At 58.0% G+C, this 23,468-nt stretch overlaps 1 protein-coding gene across 3 annotated transcripts; it reads right to left on the bottom strand.

Moving 5' to 3' along the window:
- Window positions 1–96: 96 nt before the first annotated feature.
- LOC123344258 (creatine kinase U-type, mitochondrial) lies at window positions 97–21,733 on the bottom strand. 3 transcript variants are annotated; one of them, XM_044980275.1, is made up of 9 exons: window positions 21,542–21,733; window positions 12,932–13,130; window positions 8,539–8,634; window positions 4,495–4,716; window positions 3,519–3,604; window positions 1,836–1,959; window positions 1,389–1,523; window positions 844–969; window positions 97–327 (listed from the first exon to the last, which is right to left on the bottom strand). In XM_044980275.1, the coding sequence occupies exons 1-9, from the start codon at window positions 21,688–21,690 to the stop codon at window positions 211–213; spliced, it is 1,254 nt and encodes a 417-aa protein (XP_044836210.1). In that variant the 5' UTR covers window positions 21,691–21,733; the 3' UTR covers window positions 97–210. The 3 variants fall into 3 exon arrangements, with proteins under 3 accessions (XP_044836210.1, XP_044836211.1, XP_044836212.1); XM_044980276.1 differs by lacking the exon at window positions 21,542–21,733 and adding an exon at window positions 14,091–14,190; XM_044980277.1 differs by lacking the exon at window positions 21,542–21,733 and adding an exon at window positions 13,667–13,754.
- Between the last annotated feature and the right edge of the window lie 1,735 nt (window positions 21,734–23,468).

The raw sequence follows: 23,468 nt of genomic DNA, 5'->3' as shown, positions 1-23,468 counted from the left end.
TCCCCCAGCCAAGGGCCCTGGGCAGTTGAGACGGAAGCCCCCAGTGGGAGCTGGGGGCCAAGAACCAGCCAGAGCCAGGCTTACAGCAGCAGAGGTTTATGGAGGCTGGTACAGTGCATTGTGGGTAACACAACAGCCATTAGGGCCGGTCAGGCTACAGGGGGTTGGGGGGGGCTCCGGGGCTGGGGCCTGTCCAAGCAGGGCTCAGATTTAGTGCCTGAACTGAGGCACGGGCGAGGGGATGCGGATATCCTGGCCCCGCTCCAGCCGCCGCTCACAGTCGATCAGGTAGTTCACTCCATCTATCACCAGCTGCACCAGCTCCACCTGAGGCAGGAGCACACAGAGCCCACGTCAGGCCCCGCCTCTTCCCGCAGCCCAGGGGCCACGGCTGCAGCCAGCAGCCCTGGTAGCCCTCCCTGCCCCCTGACTGAGCCCTCCCTGGGCAGGGCCTGGCTCCTGCAAGGCGCTGGCCATGCAGTGATGCGGCTACCTGGGCACAGTAGGCCCTGCACACCCATGAGCATGGGACAGCCTTGGCTGTGGTGATGCCAGGTGGCCCCCACAGCTCAGCCTAGACCTCCAGTGCCAGATGGCACCATGCCAGACAGCAGCACAGCCCCCTCATTCCTTCACAACCTTCTGCTTGGCTCCGTCTGTGGGCCAGGAGCCCACACGTCCCTCAGCTGGCTGGGCTGCTGTTTGCCCCCACCCATGCCCACTAGCGGCATGTCTGCCGTGCACGTGCAGCACGCAGACAGGCGAGCGCTTGCTTTCTGCACCGCCATGCTCGCAGTGCCCTCCCATGCCAGGCTTGGCCAGAACACCGACCCAGGCAGGTACCTCAGATTTTCCCAAGCGGTCCAGATTGGAGATGTCAAAGGTGCTGCCGGTGGTGGCCGTGTCCACCCCGCCTGTCCCGCGCTTCTGCAGCCGTAGGTTCTCCAGGATCTTGGCGAATCGGGTGTCCTGGAAACGCAGAGAGGCGTTGGGTCAGCGCCTTGTGGGGAAGACTGGGTACCTGCTGAGGCGGTCGAGGAGGGCAGGACAGGGCCCCTGGAGCCAGGCCTGGGTGTGGGGTGGGGGAGCCCAGCCAATGAGAGTGGGGAGTCTCTTCCCGAAAGGGCCCTTTGAGGAGAGCACAGGGAACTGAATCTGGAAGACCTGCCATAGATGGGACGTGATCTGGTCTGTGGCCGGGCCAAGGATCACCTCTGATCTGTGTCAGAGGGAGCTGACTGCAGCTCCCAGCATGCACTGCTCCTCACGGTAACTCTGATAGGAGCCCCAAATCCTGGGGCCCTCAATGGCTGTTCTCCTGGCTTTGTGAGGTCTGACCTGTCCCCCAGGCTCAGCCCTGCTCCAAACAGCCACAGCTATGGTGGTACCTTGCTCAGCAGCGGCAGTTTGATGTGGACCCCTGCGCGCAGCCCGGTGCCCAGGTTGGACGGACACGTCAGGATGTAGCCCAGCCTCTCATTCCACATGAACTCCCAGCCTCGCTCCTGGATTAGTCTCTCCACCTGGAACCCGAGGAACAGCCGCAGGTCAGCCTCGCGGCCAGCTCTCCCAGCACTGCCCAAACGAAGCCTGGACTGGCTGCTTCCGGACATAGGGCCCAGCAGCCCCCGGTGCGAGCCACTGACACGGGGTGTTGTGGGCTGAGCCTACCCCTGAGGGGGCCATTCCACTGGGCAAACCAGGAGAGCCAGGCTGAGGCGGCTGACAGCACCAGGAGGGCCGGGCTGAGGCGGCTGACAGCACCAGGAGGGCCGGGCTGAGGCGGCTGACAGCACCAGGAGGGCCGGGCCGGGCCGGGGCAGCCTTGTGCTCACCTCCTTCAGGCCCTTGCAGAACCTCTCAAAGACCCGCTTCATGTTGCCGCCCTTTTCCATGGAGATGAGGCGGGTGTGATCCTCCTCATTGATCCAGATCAGGAAGGTCTTCTCATTATTGTGCCTGGGGGAGAGCACAGCTCGTCAGCACTCGCAGCCACAGCTGGGCCAGGCAGATGCTGGGCAGCCCACAGGGCGGGAGTGCCCAGCAGGGGTCAGCCCCTGTGACACTCATGGTGGAAGACTCTTGGGCCAGCTCTGGCTTGCAGGTGAGGAGAGCACTGATCCTGCCCCTGCTGGAACAGAGCCGGCTAGATCCCAGCAGCCAGGCCAAAGCCCTGACAGCGACACAGCAGTGAAACAGTCCCACACCCCAGCCAGTGGGCACAGGCCAGCCACCGTAAGTGCCGGGCGACACGCTCTAAGGCAGCGTTTCAAACAGCCACCAGCATATTTCTGCAGCCACAACACTCCACAGCATGGGCAGAAATGGGGGGGGGGGCAGAGCTGCGGCCCCTCCCGGCAGCACCCAGCTATAGCTCCTGACTAGCTGTTCCCAAGGGCAGTGAGATGTGCCACCTTGGGGTTTGCGCTGGCACCACCAGCAGGGGCCGGTGCCCTGCACCAGGCAGCCTCCCCAGGGGTTCTGGGCAGTGCCTCTGGAGACGTGCAGCACCGGAGCCAGGTGACTCCTCCATGGAGGTGGCTATGGTGTTTGGTTGCTGGGGCTCCCCCAGGCAGCTTCCCCACTCCAACCTACCCAGGGCACGGGGAGCCTGGGACGCCGCAAGTGACCGGAGAGTTCCCCCCACCTTCCCCGGGGCCAGGGGCTCTCGCTGAAGGGATGCGGGGGGCAGGCACAGAGACAGGTTTGGCACAGTGGCCACCAGCAAGAATTGGTGGCCGCTCCTTGAGGCCACCAAAAAATTGGTTGTGAGAATCCCTGGAAGAAGGGGTCTGGGAAGAGCCAGGGTTTGGCCCCCACAATGCAAACAAGCCACGAATGGTTGCTTGCCGAGGGGTGGGGGAAGCAGGGGTATGAGGCGTGTGTGGGGCCTACTGCCAAGTGTAAATGTAAACACACAGGAAGGACTCTAGGCCACGTCCACAGGCTGGGGGGCTGTCCTGGGAAGCAGGGGCTCTGAGGAGGTGGGGGTCATGGTGAGCTGAACAAGAGCTCCTAGTGCGACGCTGTGGCCACGCGGGCGAACGCGATGTTGGGCTCCATAAAGGGAGTAGAGGGTTTTTAACGTCTGTATCTGGCAATGGTGGAATCCTGCCCAATTCTGGTGCATGTCGATCAGTTGGAGAGGGCTCAGAGAAGAGTCCCGATGCTGATTAACGGGCTAGAAACCTGCCTGATAGTGAGCGGGAGTGGTGACAGAGAAGGGCTGAGAGAACTTCCAGGTGATCTCACTGATGATAGTCAGTCCCAGGAGCGTTTGAACTGGGTGTATGGAGGAGGATGGGAAAGATGGGGGGGGGGGTGTAGAGAGGGGGAGGTGATCGGGGGGGCTGGTTGTAGAGGGAAGTGGCTATACGGGGGGTGTGTGGAGTGGGTGGGGGTAATAGGAGGTGTAGTTGTGAGTATTGTGCTGCCCTGTGTGTGCGTGGCAACGGGCTAAGCCTCGCCCCATAGGCTGCGTGCTATCAGCTGCCCAGGTGAAAGCAGTGGATCCAGACCAGATTCCTCGGGCGTCGGGCCAGTCCCGGGCCATTCCTGATGCCGTCAGTAAGGGGGAGACGGGCTTGTCGAAGAGGAAGTGATCCTGCGAAAGGAGATGGGGCATGAGCAAGACACCCCAAGTACTGTTCCCAGGGGATCCCCTGCCCGGCCCCTGAGCTCTCCCCTCCCCTGTGCACCTTCTGGGCAGCTCCCCCAATGCAGGGCAGACCTAGCTGCCTTTGGGGCCTGCAAGCTGCGCTCCGGGAGCTGGGAACATCGGGGGCAATCTGTGCTTTAATCACTGGGCAGGGCCAACTCCCAGCAAGCTTGGCAGTGGCTGTCCCTAAGGACCCCCTTCATTAGGGTCTGCTCCGGGGCTGGAACTGCTCAGCAGCCGCAAGAGGCTATGGCTGGATCTGCCCTAGGCCCAGAGGCTGCAGGGCCCGGCAGGATGCTGGCAGCACCATGAGGCTGGAGACAGGAAGTGGGAAGTGCTGCAGGAGGTGCTGGGCTGCAGGCTCCCTGGCCTTGGGACTAAGCAGCATGGCTGTGTTATTCCCCTCCGCAGCCAGCCCGCTGTGGAGCCAGCTAGATCCAGCAGCTGTGCCCAGGCCTGCGCCCTGTCCAGGAGCAGAGCCCTGGTACCATCTGCCATGCAGGGCAGGGAACCTGGGCGGGGCAGGCAGGGGCAGCCGCTGAGCGGCAGCAGAGGGAGGAGCGTGAAGGGCGGGGGGGGGGGGGGGGGGGGGGGGGGGGGGTGGGGGGGGGGGGGAGGGTCGTGCCAGGGAGAAGAAAAGGGCAGAAGCTGAGCTAGCGTTTCCAGGTTACTTTCTCCAGGGCTCCTGCCAGTTTTGGCCCATCTGTGTTGTACCCTTCCCCTGCCCCTGGCAGCCCCCTGGCTGGCCCTGGCCCTGCCCCAACACCCTAGGATGGCCCTGACATGTCGGTCCTTCCATCACCCCATGGCAGCCCTGGGCCCGCGGGGTTGCTCACATCAATGAGCTGCTGCTGCTCCTTCTCCGTCATGTCGCTGAGGCGATAGTACCGGCCGGCCAGGTCTCCTGTTAGGCCGCTCAGGGCATCCACGGTCACCTTCTCCACCTCTCTCCTCTCAGCGCGGGTGCAGGCAGGGGGCAGGCTGAGCCCGCGGATACTGCGCCCCGTCCGGACGCGCGATGAGAGCACGTAGCGCTCGTCGAAGTAGCCGGATTTAATCTGCGGGGGGAAGCAGGGGTGATGGGAGGTGAGAGCCCCAAGATGGGAGCGAGGGGCAGAAGGTGGCGGGGTTGGGGAAGGGAAGCCAATCCTGGCTGGTACAAGCTGGGTCCGTCCTTGTCTGAAAAGGCCCCTGGATGGTGAGATGTGGGGGTTACAATGTGTTCTCCCTTCCCCTCCCCCAGGGCTGCACCAGAGTCTGCAGCCAGTGCCGGCCTGAAACAAGGGGTGGGCTGCTGAGTATTTTTGCCCGAACGCTCATGCCTCAGGGTGAGTAGGTGGGGCCTAATATGTGGGTGGAGCCAGGAGTTTTGCCCTGGATTGTTCCCATTCTGCCCAGCTGGGGGTTAGAGCAGTGTCCTCCCTGGTGTCAGGGGTACTGGGCTCTGATTGTGCCTGTATGTCACATTTTGAGGTATTTGTGGCACCTTAAAGACTAACAAATTTATTTCAGCATGAGCTTTCGTGAGCTGCAGCTCACTTCTTCGGATGCATAGAATGGAACACACAGACAGGAAAAAGTTTTTTTCCTCCTGCTGACGATAGCTCATCTCAATTGATTAGACTCTGCCTGTTGGTATGCATACTTCCACCTTTTCATGTTCTCTGTATGTATAAATATCCCCTGTCTGTGTGTTCTGTTCTATGCATCCGAAGAAGTAAGCTGTAGCCCACGAAAGCTTATGCTGAAATAAATTTGTTAGTCTCTAAGGTGTCACAAGTACTCCTGTTCTTTTTGCGGATACAGACTAACACGGCTGCTACTCTGAAACCTGACATTTTGGGGTGCGACCCAGGCTAGCACCATTAACCGCCCACAGGGCTGGGCTGCACAGCTAGGTGCTGGTAAGGTTTCCCAGGGCTTTTGGCTTTCCCTACGGGAGCTTCCCTGTCCAGCTTTCCCCTCGGTGGGGTCCCCCCAGGACAGTCCTGCACTCTGCAGCACAATCTGCCCTTTGGCAGCTGACAAGTGGGACCGTGTCCTCAGTCGTAGGCACTAACTCCCAGCTCTGAACCTCTGCTCCATGGCCCCTCCCACACGGCTTTCTTCTGCTAGCCAGAGCTGGAAGTGTCTTCCCTCCCCACAGCAGTCTGGGTCTTCCCCATGCCCTCGGGGTCCCAGAACTCTGTTCCATTTCACCACAAGGTCCGACGTTAACAGCCTGAGTCACGGGTAAGCTGTCATTTTCCAGCAGCATTTCAGTAGGAATGCAGCCCGACACTCCAACTTGTAAGGTAGCGTCTCAGCCTTCCCACTTAGCCAGAGATACAGGAATTTTATATCTGCCCAATGCCAGGTGGTCTACCTTCTGGCCAGTAACATGCCAGTCTCTTGGACCATGCTTTCCTGGCCAGAGAAATCTGGGCACTGGGTCCCTCCTCCTATGTGTTCTTTGCCAGTCACCTTGGCAACATTCATAATTTCCACAGCCACTTTCTCTGGGTCAGGCCTCACAAAATTAACGAGGGGGAACCTGGGCGGGGCAGGCAGGGGCAGCCACGGAGGGGCAGCAGCTTCTCTGTGTTAATGGCCGCTGCAGAGATCTGGGTTGGGCAGGGCGTGGGCTTCTCTTCTCTGAGTTTAGGGCCATTATTCCTAGTAGCACCTTCTTGGATCGTTCTCCTGAAGAGGGGGTCTGTGATGGTGGTTTCTAGCAGGGGAGTGAGTCTGGGGAGGTGAGTGCCTGGGCTCCCAACCTTTCTTTCTCTTCCCAGGGACAAAATGTGCCCCCTCACTTAACACTGGGCTTCTGCCTTTCCCTCTGGGGCTTGCGCTCATTGGCCATGCTGGCTTGTACATAGGAATCAGCTGGAGCTGCTGTTTTGGGGACAGGCCAGGGACTTATCCCAAAGAGCTTGTTTGACTTCTTCAGAACATTGCTCCTGTGCAAAAAGATCAAATAGCTGTTCACAGCACGCTGCCTCCTTCCCCTTGCCCCAGTTTTCATCAAACCACATGGCTTATACACACCGTCTCTGGGACTCAGTTTGTCCTTCATTCTGAGGTTTCTAAATGTCCTCACCTCAGGAGCCACGAGAGCCTTTGCAGGGCGGCCTCTTTCAGTTCCCCATAGTTCAAGGCTTGTGTAACTTCCGCTCTATTAAGAACATGTAAAGCTGCCCCGAGTGGCTGCTAGTGAACGTTGGGCCTTACGAACCTCGCAGCTGGGTGCTCCTTGGGGGGAGAGAGAGCACCTATGAGCTCTGTCCACAGCTTCCCCCATGTCCAGGCTGTGCAGTCGCCTCCTCTTTTGCCAGTGCTCCTTTGTCGGTGGCTCCAGGGTTCACTGGTGCACAGCTGCTGCTGCTGCTCTTTGGCTCCATGGTTGGTGTTCACACACTCCCGCCCTCCCTTTGTTCTGATTCCCATTTCTGCTATTTTCGTGCTGCTTTCTCAGCATCTCTTCTTAGGGCTCTTTTCTCCTTTCCGAACATAGCCAGCTCCAGCTATGCAACGGTTTCACCAGCGTTCATTGTAGACGTCCTTTGTTCTATAGTTCTCATGCCCAAAATAGATACCGTAACCCTGTAAACCTTTCTGTGACTGCTCCCAGCCTGAGCACTTGAGAATCACCTACACGGTTTTACCAGTGCTTAGAGTGTAAAACTTCAGTCCACACAACAAACCGGGTGCAAATCTTGTTTGACTATGAAACGATGACAGCTTGGGGTACAACTCAGACCAGTGAGAGGTTGTCTCACCGCTTGTCCTGTAACCCCGTAAACTGCTCTGCTGCTGTAGCTCCCGGCCAGCAGACAAGCCCGCACAGCCTGGGCTCAGCAACCCTGACTCCAGCACACTCAGGTCTCCGCCAGCCTTGGTGACTGTTCACCAAGTGACCCCACCTCACCCCAGTCCTGAATTTCCCCCAGACTGTCTGCCCTGACGCGTCCAGCCTCTCCAGGAACGTTCAGAGGAGTAATAAGCTCTGTTGGTCTGTTAACGAGACAAAAGCACAGCAGCTTGTTGCGTTAACTGACGCTAACAAGCACGTCAAGTCAAACACAGCACTGGGCTGGCGTAGACTCCAAGTAAACGTATTTAATCACAAGAAGATGGGTTGTCAGTGAGTTCCAGTGTAAGGGATAAAATCAGAAATGGCTACAAGCAAATAAAACACGCTGTAGTGACTCAGACTTACCACCACTCCAGCCTTAGTTCAAGGTCAGATTTTTACCACACGTCCTTCCAGCAAGAGGCTGCCCGCCCCAGGGGAGGGGCTCCCACACAGTTCAATGTGCTCAATTCCTTTGTTGTCTTCAGTGAACGATCACTGGGGGCTCTTTGCCCCTCTCTTTGCTGACCCAGTGAACTACTGAACTGGCCCTTCTCAGGATCCTGTGCCCCAGCTGTGGGAAAGGTGCCTGGAGTTTGATGGAGACGACTCCATGCTGGTTTCTTCTCACTGCTGCTTTCTACAATGCAAATTGATCTGTCCCTGCAGCCTCCGATAGGCCACAGAACAGCCACTTGACAGTGATTGTTAATTGTGATTGCACCTGGAGGGAGGGGTCAGACTTTCCTGTCTGGCAAACACCTGTTTACCCACTGCCCAGGCCTGTCTGCTTGAACCATATCGTAGTGCCAGACTTCCTTGCCATTTGCACACGCCTTGGGCATTTATGGTACATGCTTGACTACTGTTGCTCAGCGTGTTACTGGTTTTCCAATGACACCGGACACAACTCTATTAGATACAGGTTAGGACATAAGGGAGTTGGGGACACTGCAGTGGTCAGGCCAGCTGGAATCACTGCCTGACACTGGTAGCACTAGGATGCTCTTAAGGCCACACCGTGTGACCTCAGGGTGTTACGCACCTTACTAGCATCCAGGTCCGTGGGGTGTTTCATGGTCTGTGGGTTGTAACCATTGTGTCTCTCCTGAATCACAGGGTCAAACAGGTCCGCGAACACCTGGAATGGCAACAGGCAGGGATTAGAGAGGAGTCATGGGGAGCAGGGGGCCATCTGCCTGCTGGAGGACAGGGCCTGCTCCCCATTCTGTGCCCAGCCCAGCAGCGCAGGGAAAGGGGAGATGTCCTGTCCCTGCAGTGCTGTCCTGCAGCCTGGGTGCTCCCTAGGGCATCTTCCATGCAGTGTCCAGTGCATCTCGTAATGCCGACCTTCCCTTCACCCAACGGGCACGTGGGCCTCACAGGCATTGCAGCTCAGCTGCAGCCTCTTCCCAGGGAGAGACCAGTGGAGATAGGGATTGCAGAGCAGGGACAAGAAGGAACTGCTCAGTGGGAGTGACAGGGCTAATGCACAGGGCACAGGCAAGCCAGGAACTCAGGGGAGTTCAGAGATGGTGCAGCAAAGACTCCGCCTGGGACAGAAATGAGGATGTGGCAGCAAAACATTGGTCATCCCAGCCACCCCCAGCAACATCCCAAATTAAGCCATGCTCCCTCCTCCCCACTGAGCAGCCAAAACACTGCACCCCCTGGAGCCCCAATGCACCCTTCCACCCCCACCAGTGCTGCACCACCGCCAATGGGGGGTTATGGGGTTAGAGTGCAGGGGCCCTGCGCAGTGGTGGGGGGTTATGGGGTTAGAGTGCAGGGGCCCTGCGCAGTGATGGGGGTTTATGGGGTTAGAGTGCAGGGGCCCTGCGCAGTGGTGGGGGTTTATGGGGTTAGAGTGCAGGGGCCCTGCACAGTGATGGGGGTTTATGGGGTTAGAGTGCAGGGGCCCTGCGCAGTGGTGGGGGTTTATGGGGCTAGAGTGCAGGGCCCCTGTGCAGTGGTGGGGGGTTATGGGGTTAGAGTGCAGGAGCCCTGCGCAGTGGTGGGGGTTTATGGGGTTAGAGTGCAGGAGCCCTGCGCAGTGATGGGGGTTTATGGGGTTAGAGTGCAGGGGCCCTGCGCAGTGGTGGGGGGTTATGGGGTTAGAGTGCAGGGCCCCTGTGCAGTGGTGGGGGTTTATGGGGTTAGAGTGCAGGAGCCCTGCGCAGTGATGGGGGTTTATGGGGTTAGAGTGCAGGGGCCCTGCGCAGTGATGGGGGTTTATGGGGCTAGAGTGCAGGGCCCCTGTGCAGTGGTGGGGGGTTTATGGGGTTAGAGTGCAGGAGCCCTGCGCAGTGATGGGGGTTTATGGGGTTAGAGTGCAGGGGCCCTGCGCAGTGATGGGGGTTTATGGGGTTAGAGTGCAGGGGCCCTGCGCAGTGATGGGGGTTTATGGGGTTAGAGTGCAGGGGCCCTGCGCAGTGATGGGGGTTTATGGGGTTAGAGTGCAGGGGCCCTGCGCAGTGGTGGGGGGTTATGGGGTTAGAGTGCAGGTCCCCTGTGCAGTGGTGGGGGGTTATGGGGCTAGAGTGCAGGGGCCCTGCGCAGTGATGGGGGTTTATGGGGTTAGAGTGCAGGGCCCCTGTGCAGTGGTGGGGGGTTTATGGGGTTAGAGTGCAGGGGCCCTGCGCAGTGTCAGGGGGTTATGGGGTTAGAGTGCAGGGCCCCTGTGCAGTGGTGGGGGGTTTATGGGGTTAGAGTGCAGGGGCCCTGCGCAGTGATGGGGGTTTATGGGGTTAGAGTGCAGGGGCCCTGCGCAGTGGCAGGGGGTTTATGGGGCTAGAGTGCAGGGCCCCTGTGCAGTGGTGGGGGGTTTATGGGGTTAGAGTGCAGGGGCCCTGCGCAGTGGCAGGGGGTTTATGGGGCTAGAGTGCAGGGCCCCTGTGCAGTGGTGGGGGGTTTATGGGGTTAGAGTGCAGGGGCCCTGTGCAGTGATGGGGGTTTATGGGGTTAGAGTGCAGGGGCCCTGCGCAGTGGTGGGGGGTTTATGGGGTTAGAGTGCAGGGGCCCTGCGCAGTGGTGGGGGGTTATGGGGTTAGAGTGCAGGGGCCCTGCGCAGTGGCAGGGGGTTTATGGGGTTAGAGTGCAGGGACATCCCTTAAAGTAGTGGAGGGCAATGGGGTTGGATAATAGAACCATAGGAATGTGGGGCTGAAGGGACCTCGAAGTCATCAAGTCCAGCCCCCTGTGCTGAGGCAGGACCAAGTAAACCTAGACCAGCCCTGACAGGTGTTTGTCTGACCTGCTCTTCAAACCCTCCAGTGATGGAGATTCCACAACCGCCCTTCCAACCTCTGGAAGCCTGTTCCAGAATTTAAACACCCTAAAAGTTAGAAAGCTTTTCCTAATCTTTAACCTAAATCTCCCTGGCTGCAGATTAAGCCCTTCACTTCTTGTCCTACCTTTGGTGGACATGCAGAGCCATTGATCACCGTCCTCTGTATAACAAACAGCACTTCACATAATTGAAGACTGTGATTAAGTTCCCCCCCCCATCTTCTTTTCTCAAGACTAAACATGCCAGTTTTCTTAACCTTTCCTCACAGGTCATAAGAACAGCCAGACTGGGTCAGACCAAAGGTCCATCTAGCCCAGTGTCCTGTCTGCCGACAGTGGCCGGTGCCAGGTGCCCCAGAGGGAATGAATAGAACAGGTAACTATCAAGTGATCCATCCCCTGTCACCCATTCCCAGCTTCTGGCAAACAGAGGCTATGGACACCATCCCTGCCCAGCCTGGCTAATAGCCATTGATGGTTCTGTCCTCCATGAATTTATCTAGTTCTTTTTTGAACCCTGTTATAATCTTGGCCTTCACAACATCCTCTGGCAAGGAGTTCCACAGGTTGACTGTGCACTGTGTGAAGAAATACTTCCTCTTGTTTCTTTTAAACCTGCTGCCTGTTAATTTCATTTGGTGGCCGCTAGTTCTTGTGTTATGAGAAGGAGTAAATAACACTTCCTTATTTACTATCTCCGCACCAGTCATGATTTTATAGACCGCTATCATATCCCCCCTTAGTCGTCTCTTTTCCAAGCTGAAAAGTCTCAGGCTTATTAATCTCTCCTCATACAGAAGCTGTTCCATACCCCTAAGCATTTTGTTGGCCTTTTCTGAACCTTTTCCAATTCCAATATATCTTTTTTGAGATATATTGTCTTGTCTGCACGCACTAGTCAAGGTGTGGGCGTACCATGGATTTATAGAGAGGCAATATGATATTTTCTGTCTTACTGTCTATCCCTTTCTTAATGAGTCCCAGCATTCTGTTCACCTTTTTTGACGCCGCTGCACAATGAGTGGATGTTTTCAGAGGACTCTCCACAATGACTCCAAGGTCGGGTTTTCTAAACCTTTATCATTTTTGTTGCTCTCCTCTGGAGTCTCTCTTATTTGTCCACATCTTTCCTAAAGTGCGGTGCCCAGAAGCAGCACAGTGCTCCAGCCAGGGCCTCGCCAGAGTGGAACAGTTACCTGCCATGTCTCACATATGACACGCCTGTTAATATACCCCAGAATGATATTAACTGCATCAGATGGTGACACATTCAGTTTGTGATCCACCACAGGATCAGAGCTGCTCAAGGAACCAGGGGGTGCACTCGGTGACCCCACTCTCCTTCATGGGGTCAGAGTGTAGGGAACCCCTTTTGGTGTCTGGGGGAGATGGGGTTATGGGGTTAGAATGAAGGGAAGCCCCATGTGGTGACTGGGGGGTGGGGGAGAAGCCTCATGTAGTGACTGGAGCGGCGCGGGGGGGTTATGGGGTTAGAATGAAGGGAAGGCTGGGGGGGGCGGGGTTATGGGGTCAGAATGTAGGGCAGGGAAGGAGCATGTGTGAATACCTCTGGCCTGCCCTTTGGCCGGCATAAGTGGTTGGTACAGGTTCATGTTCAACAAGCTGGACGTGCCTCTAGTTTAGAACAAGTTCCCCAGATTATAATAAACCAGGAACTACTTGAAGGAGCAGCTAATGGCCCATCTAGCTCACTACTGGACTCCTCATCAATGGGCTGGCATCCCCCCACCCTCTCTTGAGCCACAGCGGGTCAGAGGTGCAGCTCTTAGAGTGTCCAGTGCTGAGTGTGTTGGGAAGGAACAGATGTCCTGTAATGCACCTGCTTGTGCAGTGCTTTTCTGGGGAAGGGCAAGTCATCCTGACCCCAGCTGGTGACCCCTGGGCCCTTAAAGCAAGAAGACTAGCAGCCCATGTCTCTGCAGATGCTATTCTCCACCAGGACAATGTCTGACGGTAAGAGGTCGCAGTGTGGTGAGGCCAAGGAGACGCATGCTCAAGCTGTGAGTGATGGCACAGGGCTGGCGGGTGCTGGGGGTGAGATCCTGTCTGGCTGAGGCTGGGGGGTTTTGTGCTGCTGAAATTGTTATGCTACGCTTTGGAGTTGCTCTGCAGCTCTGGCAGCTGCTCACCTCGTAGGATTCTTCATCACCTGCTACCATGCCCACAGTCTTAATGAAGGGGTGCCCAGGGTTGTCCACCCCTGTCTGGATGCACTGGTCCAGGGTCCAGCTGTTGGGGGTGGTTTTATCGCAGAGCTGGGCGTAGATGGCTGGCGTCAGGTTACTTGCCATGCAGTTATTGTGTTTCCGGAGATCTGGATATTCGGCACTGTGGGGAGAACAGAACATGGGGAATGTTTAACCTCTGGGCTGGGGCACTGGCCTCTCTGGATTTCAGTGTGTCCTGCTGGTGCATCAGGGCACTGGGATCTGCTCCCTCTCGGCTTTCCACATCCTCCCCCACAGTGGAGAGGAGGCCTCAGTGGAGAGAACACCACCTTGGCCAAGATATTCTCTGGACCCATGCAAGGCACTGGCTTCCTCTTGCTTCCTTCCAGCTGCACTCCCATTGCTGCCTCCTCTGGCCTCGCTCCACCTCCCTCCCTCCTTCACTCCACAGTGAATCTTGCCTCTACCTCCCCTACACTGCCCCGTGCCAGGAATTGCCTCCCTGTACTGAGATGCTGGATTCCTCCCCTCTTGGATCAGCCCCTACTCTGAAGTCACTTCCGCCAGGCGCAAACAGCCATCTCCTCCCTGGCCTGCCCCTGCGTAAGCACCTCTGGGCGGAGGCTGTGTTCCTCTGTCCCACCCAGTGCTGAGCTCGCTGCTGGTGCGAAACAGAATAAATGTCTTTCTGCTCACCATCCATGTGGCAAGGAAAGGGGAGCCCAGGCTGCTAGTGGGGGGTTGCAGGGCAGGAGTGAGGAGAATGGGCAAGGAGGGTGCTAGGGCTGCTCTGAGATGAAGACTGATGTTGCTCTGGCAGGAGACCCCAGCCCAGGTTTTCTGAGGGCTTTAAGAATTTGGGAGCTTCTGTTCTGGTTTATTTCTCCTCAGATCCATATTTTCTTCTCTTCCAGTCAATAGAATTCTATGTCCAGCCTGCTCTCAACAAGCCCACTAGCCCCCACCTGCATCTTTAGCTATCCACGGCTTTTGAAAATCTGGCCCCACACCCTGTGTCTTTTGTACAGGGTCAAGCACATGGATGGTTCCTAATAGGGATAGATCTGTGAGCCCCTGCCCCTGGGGTCCCTGCACCCCTTGGATCCTTTGTGGGGGCTACCTTGGCTGCTGGTGTCTGGGCAGGAAGGAAGGGACGCTCAGAAGGACAGAGACGGAGCCAGTGACCCCAATCTGCAGCTGTCAGGAACTGCTCCCAATGGTGCAGTTTATTGCATTAGGGAGACGTTTGCCTCTAATCAGCTTAACAAGAGTTCTTCTCCTGACCTCATTCTCAGCTTAGAGAAGCTTTGTGCTTTTCCTGTGTTCACCGGCGGCTTGGCAGGGAGGGCACCTGGTCACAGCCTCTGTGAGCTGAACCCTTTCTCCTGATACTGGGGCGATCTGAGACGGGCACTTGTTAGCTCAGACAAAAGAGCAAAAGGCTTGGAATGAGTCTTTCTGTGCTAGACAGCAGCTGCCGCGGGTCACGGGGCCAGCCTCCGTCCTGGAGAGCATGACCTGTCCCCAGCCCCCATTGTAGGTGCTCTTATCCTAGAGTCAGGGGGTGACAGAGGTACCCAGAGCATTCCCATTCCTAGGAAAATACACACAGAGGTGACCGGTGAGCCCCATTGCAAACAGTGTGTTCTAGCCCCGCGGGGGCTTCTCTTCAGGCTAGTGCAGGGAAGCTGGGTGGGAGCTAGGTGCTGGGGGCCAGAGCTCAGCAGATGTTGGCCCACTGGGGTAGGTGTTGGGAGTAGCATGCTTTATTTCAGCACAGGCACTGCCCTCGGGGCATGGGGTATTTGTAGCAGTCACAGTCTCCTTCTGTTGCTGCCTCCCCCATTTGGCATGCAATACAATGCACAGCTCTGTGAGTGCAGCCACCTCCATTGTGGGGCCGCAGGAATGTGTCTGCCACTCTCGCCTACATGGGAACAGTGGGCCCTCTGGCTGGGCAAGGCCCTGCAGCTTCTCTGAATCCAGCTTCTGAGCAGACACCACTGGCCACAGCTGACTGCTCCACAGGGGGACTAAATCCAGTCTGCTCCAGGCAGAGTGCTCTTTCCTTCCCACACTGCCTCAAGCTGCAGGGGCTCGCATGAGTAACACCGTTCCAGACTACCTCAGCTCCAAGGAGAGCTTGCCCCACACTGCAGCATAGCCTGGCTGGTTCCAGCGTTCCTCACGCTGGTGTTTGCCCTCTGCCACGAGCAAGCTATTTCCCCATGGCCAACCTGACACATGCTGCTGCTCCCAGACATGCAGCCCCATGACATTGTGAATTCTAGCTGGGCAGATTCCCCAGGAGGAGAGGGGGGAGCCCCCGGCCCTTTCAGTGTCTGCAGAGCTGGCTGAGCAGCTCCAGCAGGGCTGGACAATCCCGCAGAATGCAGCTGCCTGTAAGGTGTTAAAGGCTCAACTTGTAAGGAGCTGCCAAAGGAAACCATCTGCAGGGCACAAGTTTTTATTGGTCCTACAAAACGCAGGGAGTGTGCCATGTACTCCTCCTGAGCACCCTGCTGGCACCTGTTCCTTGTGTACTAGCTGTATGTCACAGACATGTAGCACGCCTGTACAAAGCAGGTCACGGACTGATCCTGTCAATCTCCTGGGAGGAAGCATCATGGCATTTGGATCTCCAGTTACTGGCTGCTGAATACTGCCCCCCCCATTTGACCTTTACAGGATTGCCTGCCCCAAACATCCAAAAAATCTTGACTCAGTCCCCCAGATCAGGAGACTGTGTTAAATCTCCTTTTCAGCCATACTACATATTGGGTTCTCGTACTTTGGCTTGTGGTCTCTGAGCCTTAGGGGTCCTGTTCAAGGCAAGGCCAAGCCAATAGGTATGGGGCAATTCGCAACAAAGAAGCTTATTGTTGGAGTTTCATGTACACCCCCCCACATCACAGATCACTGGAAAGCTTCTGTTATGTATGTGTTGATCAGGTATGATATGGAGCTATCAAGTGGTGGCATAACCCTGTAGGCAAGGTGAAATAATGGTACCTGAAATGAAAGTCATTTTTTGCACAGTTACAGAGACACTGCAACGTGACTGTGACTGCCATTATGACTGTTCAGTTTCAAAACCTTAATATGGGGTTTGGGTCAATGCTACCAAACAGTGTATCAAACTATTTGTATTGTTTTTTTCCCCCAGAAATTAAGCTGTTTAGCATGTGGCAAAAGTGGTGAATATAAACATTTTGCAATATACTAACATGAAATATTTTCACATCACATATTTGTAATTGTCAAAGGATCTCACAAGTGATTACAATAGTTTTCTATATTTTTCAACTGAAATTTTCTGTTTAGATCAGTGTCACACTGAGTATTGTGAACCAGAAGCAGTAGATTGCATGGTCTTAGTTTGTACTGCATAGTGAGTAGATATACATGTACATGAACTTCTCCAGAGTAATCTTCTCCAGCTGTAAGCTTTGCTCCATACAAAGTAGCATCTAGTCTGCCTGGCAAAAGGTTTTAGTTTGTCATTGCCTGTGCATGCAATACTAGCCTTTGAAATAGTCTATAAACTAGCTTTTTAATTCAGTGATACTTTTATGCACAGGTCAGTATTAGTGTTGGAGATGACAATTCACAGCTGCATATTGCACTTGGATCAAAGTGCTCACTAAACAAAAATGGCAAGTTGGATACTAACATACAGATTTGTGCTAATTTAGATCTGTATATTGTACAAAATGAAAATGGTGTGGTAATGTTAACAATATACTCTGGGACTTCTACCTCAAGAGGGAAGTTATAGTATATGAAGACATGGAGGATGCAAGCCCCTTAAAGCTTACATCAAAGAGAGAAACTCTTCACAAACTTTTAATATGTGTTATCTGTCAAGAAAATGAAAAGAAGGCAAAACTGTCAAAAGCCACCCGTGCTAGACAGAATTTGGTGAGGCCAGCAGCAGAAAGCAGGAGAAGTTAATTCTATTGGCAGCTGCTGGATGAGTTTTCTAGTTTAGATGATGTCCAAGCACCCACAAAGCCCTACTTCCCTCAGAGGTGGAAACTACACACTATTACAGGCAAGATGAGAAACGCTATGTAGGGTTCTGCAATTTCAGTCCATGCACAGCATGGACAAGGCAAGTCCACCATGGTTCTATGCAGCACCATAACATTCGCTGGGGCTAGACAAGCTGCTATAATCTGAAGCAGGAACTTTATCTACAAAACATTTGGATGACTTTTTTTCTGGTGAGTGAGCCTGTCAAAATGCTTTCAAATGAAGAAGTGGCTTTGCATAATGCCACTTTAACCCTTTGGTCTGAAATATCCAAAATGAAAGCCTCTGAATATTATCCAAAGCCAGGTGACTGTAGTCTACAGAGGTCAGTTACTTTTGTGCCCTAACAGGTACAGGAGTTTGTCCTTTCTTTGACAGATAAAGCCACACATATTCAGCCAGCAATGAGCATCCTTCAGAAGACAGTCTGAGAAGGTGCCTCTCATTTGTTCCCAGTCTGTTGTTGTCAGTTGTTCCCAGAAGGTGCCAGTCTGAGAAGTTGCCTCTCAGTTGCAGAGTGCATAGTATTTAACAGTTCCAAAAGTATCACATGAATGCTTATAAGCCTTGCTGCACAGCTACACTGCAAGTCTGAGACTTCCAACTGGACATACCCCGAGCAGATCAGCAGTGACTACAGTGCTCTGGGAGCCAGGGTGAAGGGGCCAGTGGCACAGGCTTTGTTCATGTCCATCCTTCCAGTTGTGGGTAAGGGCCCAGGCAGGGACATGCACATCCTGGAGATGAATGCTTGGCTATGCAGATAGTGTTGATGGGACAGCTTTAACTTCCTTGACAATGGGATGCTGCTCCAGGAGGAAGATCGGGTGCACCCCATCTCTTCTCAGCAGACCAAGAGGCACCAACTAGCAAATTAGTGAGGAGGGCTGTACACTAGGTTCAAAGGGGACAGATAACAAAAGCCTATAAAAAAGATGACTGTACGAGAGGGTTGAATGTTGGGTTTGGGGGGGTATGGAAAATTACAATAGGAGCATCAAGAAAGAAATCAGTAAGGGAATCTGCTCAACATCTTAGGTGTCTATATGCAGATCCAAGGAATATGGGGGAAAACTGGAAGTATTAGTACATCATTTAGCTTATGATGTAATTAGCATCACAGAGACTTGGTGGGATAAGTCTCATGACTGGAAGATGGGTATAAAGGGGTATAGTGTGTTCAGGAAGGACAGGCAGGTAGAAAGGGAGTAGGTGTTGCATTGTCATCAAGCATATACACTCTTTCTGAGGTCCAGAAAGAAGTGGGAGGTAGACCAGTTGAGTAAAAAGGGGTTAAATAAGGCTGACATCATGGTAGGGGTGTACTGTCCATCACCAAATCAGGAAGAGGAGGTGGATGAGGCATTTCTAGAACAAATAACAGAAATATCCCAAACACAAGGCCTGGCAGTAATGGGGGACTCTACTTAGCCAAACAGCTGTTGGAAAAGTCGTATGGCAAAACACAATATCCAATAAGTTCTTACAATGTTGGGGCCTCTGTGTGTCAATCCCCATGGAGCAGAGAGACGTTAATTAGAGTGAAGGGCTGAGCTTCAACAGAAGGTGTTACAAGCTTCCCAACAAGGAAAGGTCAAGCGATACCAGCTGGACTCTTGTGGGATGTCACAGCTGGAAGTTGCCTATGTACCTTCAACAAGAGCACACAAGACTTCTGTGGTGGTGCTGCCTCCTCCCAGTGAAAATGCATCAAGCAAGAGACTCCTCCCATCAGCTGAGCTTTGCAGCTGAAAGCTTGTGGGAAGAGGAGAATACAACCCCTAAAAGAAGGAACTGATGATCCCTGTTGCTTGGACTGTGTGTGTGTGTGGCGGGTGGGGGGGGGGTTGCCTTGAGGCAAAAGCAAGAGATCCCCAGCCACTTAGTCTGGGTTAGCCCTAAAGGATGAATAGAGCTGGCTGATTACAGAAGTTTCTATTACCTCTGGAAACTGAGACTAATTGGTTTGTCTGTTTGCTTTAACTCTGTAAATAATGCTCTGAGTTCCTTTCCCTATTTAAGAAATCTGTAGGGGATTGGCTACAAGTGTCGTCTTTGGCGTGAGATCTAAGGTGCAACTGACCTGGGTAAGTGACTGGGGTAACCAAATATTGCTGTGATCCTTTGTGATAGATGGGCCCTTACACCAAGGCAGGCTCACCTAGGTGGTGAGATAGCTCAGAGCACCCAGTGGGACTTTCCGTGCCTCAGGGTTTACACTTGGTAATTAGTTGGTGCAATCTAAGTACTGTACAGAAATCACCACCAGTCTGGAGTTTGTGCCTTGGTTCCTAACAGCCTGTCCTGAGGTTGGTACTTGTGCTCTTGAGTCAGCAAGCAGCGTTCATTGCCTTAATCCCCTACATTAGCATGAGCCCCTCACCCATGTCTTTCCCTAGTGGCCCAAACACTGCCCTGACATGCTGCAGGTGGTAGGGGGCAGAGATTTGGGTGGGAGCGCTTGGGCCAGTCTGGGCTAAGTACAGTCACCGGGGGCAGGGACTGAGGGTGGGATGAGGGCGCTTGGGAAGACAAGCAGGGCTGGGAGTGCATGTGCCAGGCATAGGATGATCAGACAGCAAGTGTGGAAAAGCAGGACAGTTTGGGGAGAGGGGAGTATAGTTGCCTAAATAAGACAGCCCCTAATGTCGGGGCATCTGGTCACCCTAGGCGTGAGCCGTGTGGATAACTCTGTCCAGCTATGGGGCTTTTCCCAGGGTGTGTCAGGGCCTTTGCCTTTCAAAGCCTACAGCCAGAGTGTTAGACGAGACCCAAGGATCACCTACTCTAACCCGCAGCCAGTGGAAGGCTGCCTGCCACCTCCAGGCCCCAGCCTGTGGAACTTCCTCCCCCAAGGGCGCAGGGACTGCAGCTTCTTCAGAGCCTGGAGCCAGGCCCTGGGAGCTAGGACCCAGCCCAGCCCTCGCCAGGGCTGGACAGACCTTGCTGCAGCCAGGTGGGCTCAGCCAGAGCCTGCAGGCAGCAGACCTGTGCTGAGGCAGGAGGTGCTCTTAGTTCCAAGGTCACAGGACCGGGATGTGGGTATCCCTCGCCCAGCCCCCTCCTCCCCTCAAGATACAATGTAACCCACAGACCTCGGTGTGGAAGGAAGGGGGGGGTGTCCCATGCCCATCCACTGCCCCAATCACTAGCACCCATGGGTGCTGGAACGAGGGTGCGGGGGGGGGGCTGCCACACCCCCTGGCTTGCAATAGTTTCATCCCACAGGGTTACAGTTTGGTTCAGTGGCTCTCAGCCCCACACTGTACAAACGGTTCCGCCCCTGCAGCCCCCCAGGACTCCAGCCCCTGTTAGCGCCCCCCCCATGGCTATCCAGCCTCCCCCGGAGCGCCCCCCCCCCATGGCTATCCAGCCTCCCCCGGAGCGCCCCCCCCATGGCTATCCAGCCTCCCCCGGAGCGCCCCCCCCATGGCTATCCAGCCTCCACCGGAGCGCCCCCCCCATAGCTATCCAGCCTCCCCCGGAGCGCCCCCCCCATGGCTATCCAGCCTCCCCCGGAGCGCCCCCCCATGGCTATCCAGCCTCCCCCGGAGCGCCCCCCCCATGGCTATCCAGTAGGGTGACCAGACAGCAAGTATGAAAAATCAGGACAGGGTGTGGGGGGTAATAGGAGCCTATATAAGAAAAAGACCCAAAAATCGGGACTGTCCCTATAAAATCGGGACATCTGGTCACCCTACTATCCAGCCTCCCCCGGAGCGCCCCCCACCCTGGCTATCCAGCCTCCCCCGGAGCGCCCCCCCCATGGCTATCCAGCCTCCCCCGGAGCGCCCCCCCCCCCTCCATGGCTATCCAGCCACCCGCCCGGTCCTGTGCGCTGGGCAGGCGAGGGCAGGGCCCGGCCCTGAGCCGGGCGGGTTACCCAGCCGGCCGTTGCCGGGGGAGGAGATCCGTCCCGTCCCGTCCCGTCTGGCTCCAGGCGCGCTCCCGCCTGCGCTGCCCGGCCCGCTTGGGGCGAAGGGCTGCTCCGCGGCGGGACAAGGCGCCCGGGTTCCAGGCGCGTTAATCCGGATCAGCGGGTGATCCCCGGCCCCACATGCTCCTCCTGAGCATCCCGGGCCCGGAGCTTTCCCGGCCGGGAGCCAGGACGGCTCCGGCCCTGCCCAGAGAGAGACGCGGCGGAGCTCCCAGCGGGCTGGGGACGTTCCCGAGTGGCCCGGGGCAGGCATTGGTCCCGCTCCGCCGCAGCCGCCGGGGGAGGCGCAGCCCGAGCGCTGCAGCAGCTACGTGATGGCTCGGGGCGCCAGCCGCAGCCTGCGCTGCAGGGAGCCCGGCCAGCGGGGACCGACTCGCCCCCGGGGCGGTCCGGGCTGGGCTCCTCCACCGCAGCCCCCACGGGCGGAGACCCGCGCAGCCCGCCCGGCCCCACAGCGGCTACGCCCCCGCCCCCGGGCGCTGCCCCCGGCTCCAGGGGAGGCCCCTCCCAGTCCCCACCCTGGGGGAGCGAAGCCCCCCTCCAGCTTTGGCACGAAGCCCGGGGAGGGTCCCGGCCGAGCAGCGAGCCCCGCCCGGTACCTTGGCGGGTAGCGGCGCCGCTGCCTCTCGCCGGCGCTGACCGCGTCCCGGGTGAGCAGGAATCCAGTGGCCAGAGACCCGGCTCCCACCACGGCCAGGAGGCCGGCGGATCTGCGAGCGCACAGGACGCGGGCGAACGTGCCAGCCATGCCGCTGGAGCGGGGCGCTGGGAGCTCGGAGACGCGGCCGGGGAGCGCTGGAGCCAGGCGCGTCGAGTGGGAGAGAGACGGGGAGGGAGGCGGGGGGGGGCGGGATGTGATGGGAATAGGAACCGCTCCGCACAGGGGTGGGGGCGGGCAGGAGAGGAGATTACAGCGAGCCGCAGTGAGCTCAGGACCGCAACGTGCCAGCCTGGCCGCACCACCCTGCAACAGGCAGCCTGCCCCCCGCCCCCCCCGGCCCTCCCCGCTCGCTCCCCCTGCCCCCGGGCAACAGCCCCCCCCGCCCCCCCCGCTCGCTCTCCCTGCCCCCGGGCCACAGCCCCTCCCCGCTCCCCCTGCCCCCCGGCCCCCCCGCTCGCTCTCCCTGCCCCCGGGCCACAGCCCCTCCCCGCTCCCCCTGCCCCCGGGCAACAGCCCCTCCCCGCTCCCCCTGCCCCCCGCCCCCCCGGCCGTCCCCGCTCGCTCCCCCTGCCCCCCGCCACAGCCCCTCCCCGCTCCCCCCGCTCCCCCTGTCCCCGGGCAACAGCCCCTCCCCGCTCCCCCTGCCCCCCGCCCCTCCCCGCTCGCTCCCCCTGCCCCCGGGCAACAGCCCCCCCGCCCCCCCGCTCGCTCTCCCTGCCCCCGGGCCACAGCCCCTCCCCGCTCCCCCTGCCCCCCGGCCCCCCCGCTCGCTCCCCCTGCCCCCGGGCCACAGCCCCTCCCCGCTCCCCCCGCTCCCGGGCAACAGCCGCTCCCCCTGCCCCCAGCCACAGCCCCTCCCCGCTCCCCCTGCCCCCCCCCGGCCCTCCCCGCTCGCTCCCCCTGCCCCCGGGCCACAGCCCCCCCCCGCTCCCCCCTCTCCCCCCGGCCCCCGGCCCTCCCCGCTCGCTCCCGCTGCCCCCGCCACAGCCCCTCCCCGCTCCCCCGGCCCCCCCCTGGCCCCCGGCCCCCCCGCGCGCTCCCCCTGCCCTCGGGCCACAGCCCTCCCCGCCCCCCCGCCCTCCCCGCTCGCTCCCCCTGCCCCCGGGCCACAGCCCCTCCCCGCTCCCCCTGGCCCCCGCCCTCCCCGCTCGCTCCCCCTGCCCCCGGGCCACAGCCCCCCCCCGCTCCCCCTGCCCCCGCCACAGCCCCTCCCCGCTCCCCCTGCCCCCCTCGTTTTTTTACCTTCCCCCTCCAGTGTCCCCCCCCCGTGTGTTGCCTCCCCCCGGTGCTTAGGACAGGAGCCGTGCGCCCCCCCCCCCCCCGCCATGCAGCCCCGGGATGTTCGCGGTCCCGGTCTCTCGGGGCAGGGCCGGGGGCCGCCTGGGGGCTCGGCGCTTTGCGGCGCTTCCCTGGGGCAGGCGCCTGGGTCAGCACCCGGGCTGTGGACAGCGCAGCAGGGCGGGCTCGGGAGCTGAGAGCGGCTGGGCCAGGCGGGCCCGGGGCTGCGGGGCGGGGGGGGGACACTGGGCGGGCCCCGTGGCCCCTGTGGCCCGCGCCCGCCCGGCGGGAAGCTCCAGGGCTCGGTCCTGCCGCTGCTGCTCCTGCTCTGCGCGCGGCGGGCAGAGGAGCAGCGCCAGGGCGGCCGGAGTCTGTGCTCCGGGGGCGGGGCCGGGCAAAGTCCACAGGCAGAAGGGAGCTAATAAAACACACCTAGAAACCGGCTTTCCAGCCGCGCCCTGGGCAAGCCCTGCCAGGGTGCCGGGCTGACCGCTCCCCTGGCACCAGGAGGCCCGGCCATCCAGCCCCCCCCCCCCGCACTCCTGGGGGGCTCAGTGTGATCTAAACCACCCCTGAGGGGGGGGGTT

This window comes from Mauremys mutica, chromosome 11 (assembly GCF_020497125.1).
Source record: "Mauremys mutica isolate MM-2020 ecotype Southern chromosome 11, ASM2049712v1, whole genome shotgun sequence".
NCBI classification, from domain to species: Eukaryota; Metazoa; Chordata; order Testudines; family Geoemydidae; genus Mauremys; species Mauremys mutica.
The sequence above is the reverse complement of the archived record's forward strand: the minus strand, read 5'-3'. Positions and strand labels throughout refer to the sequence as shown.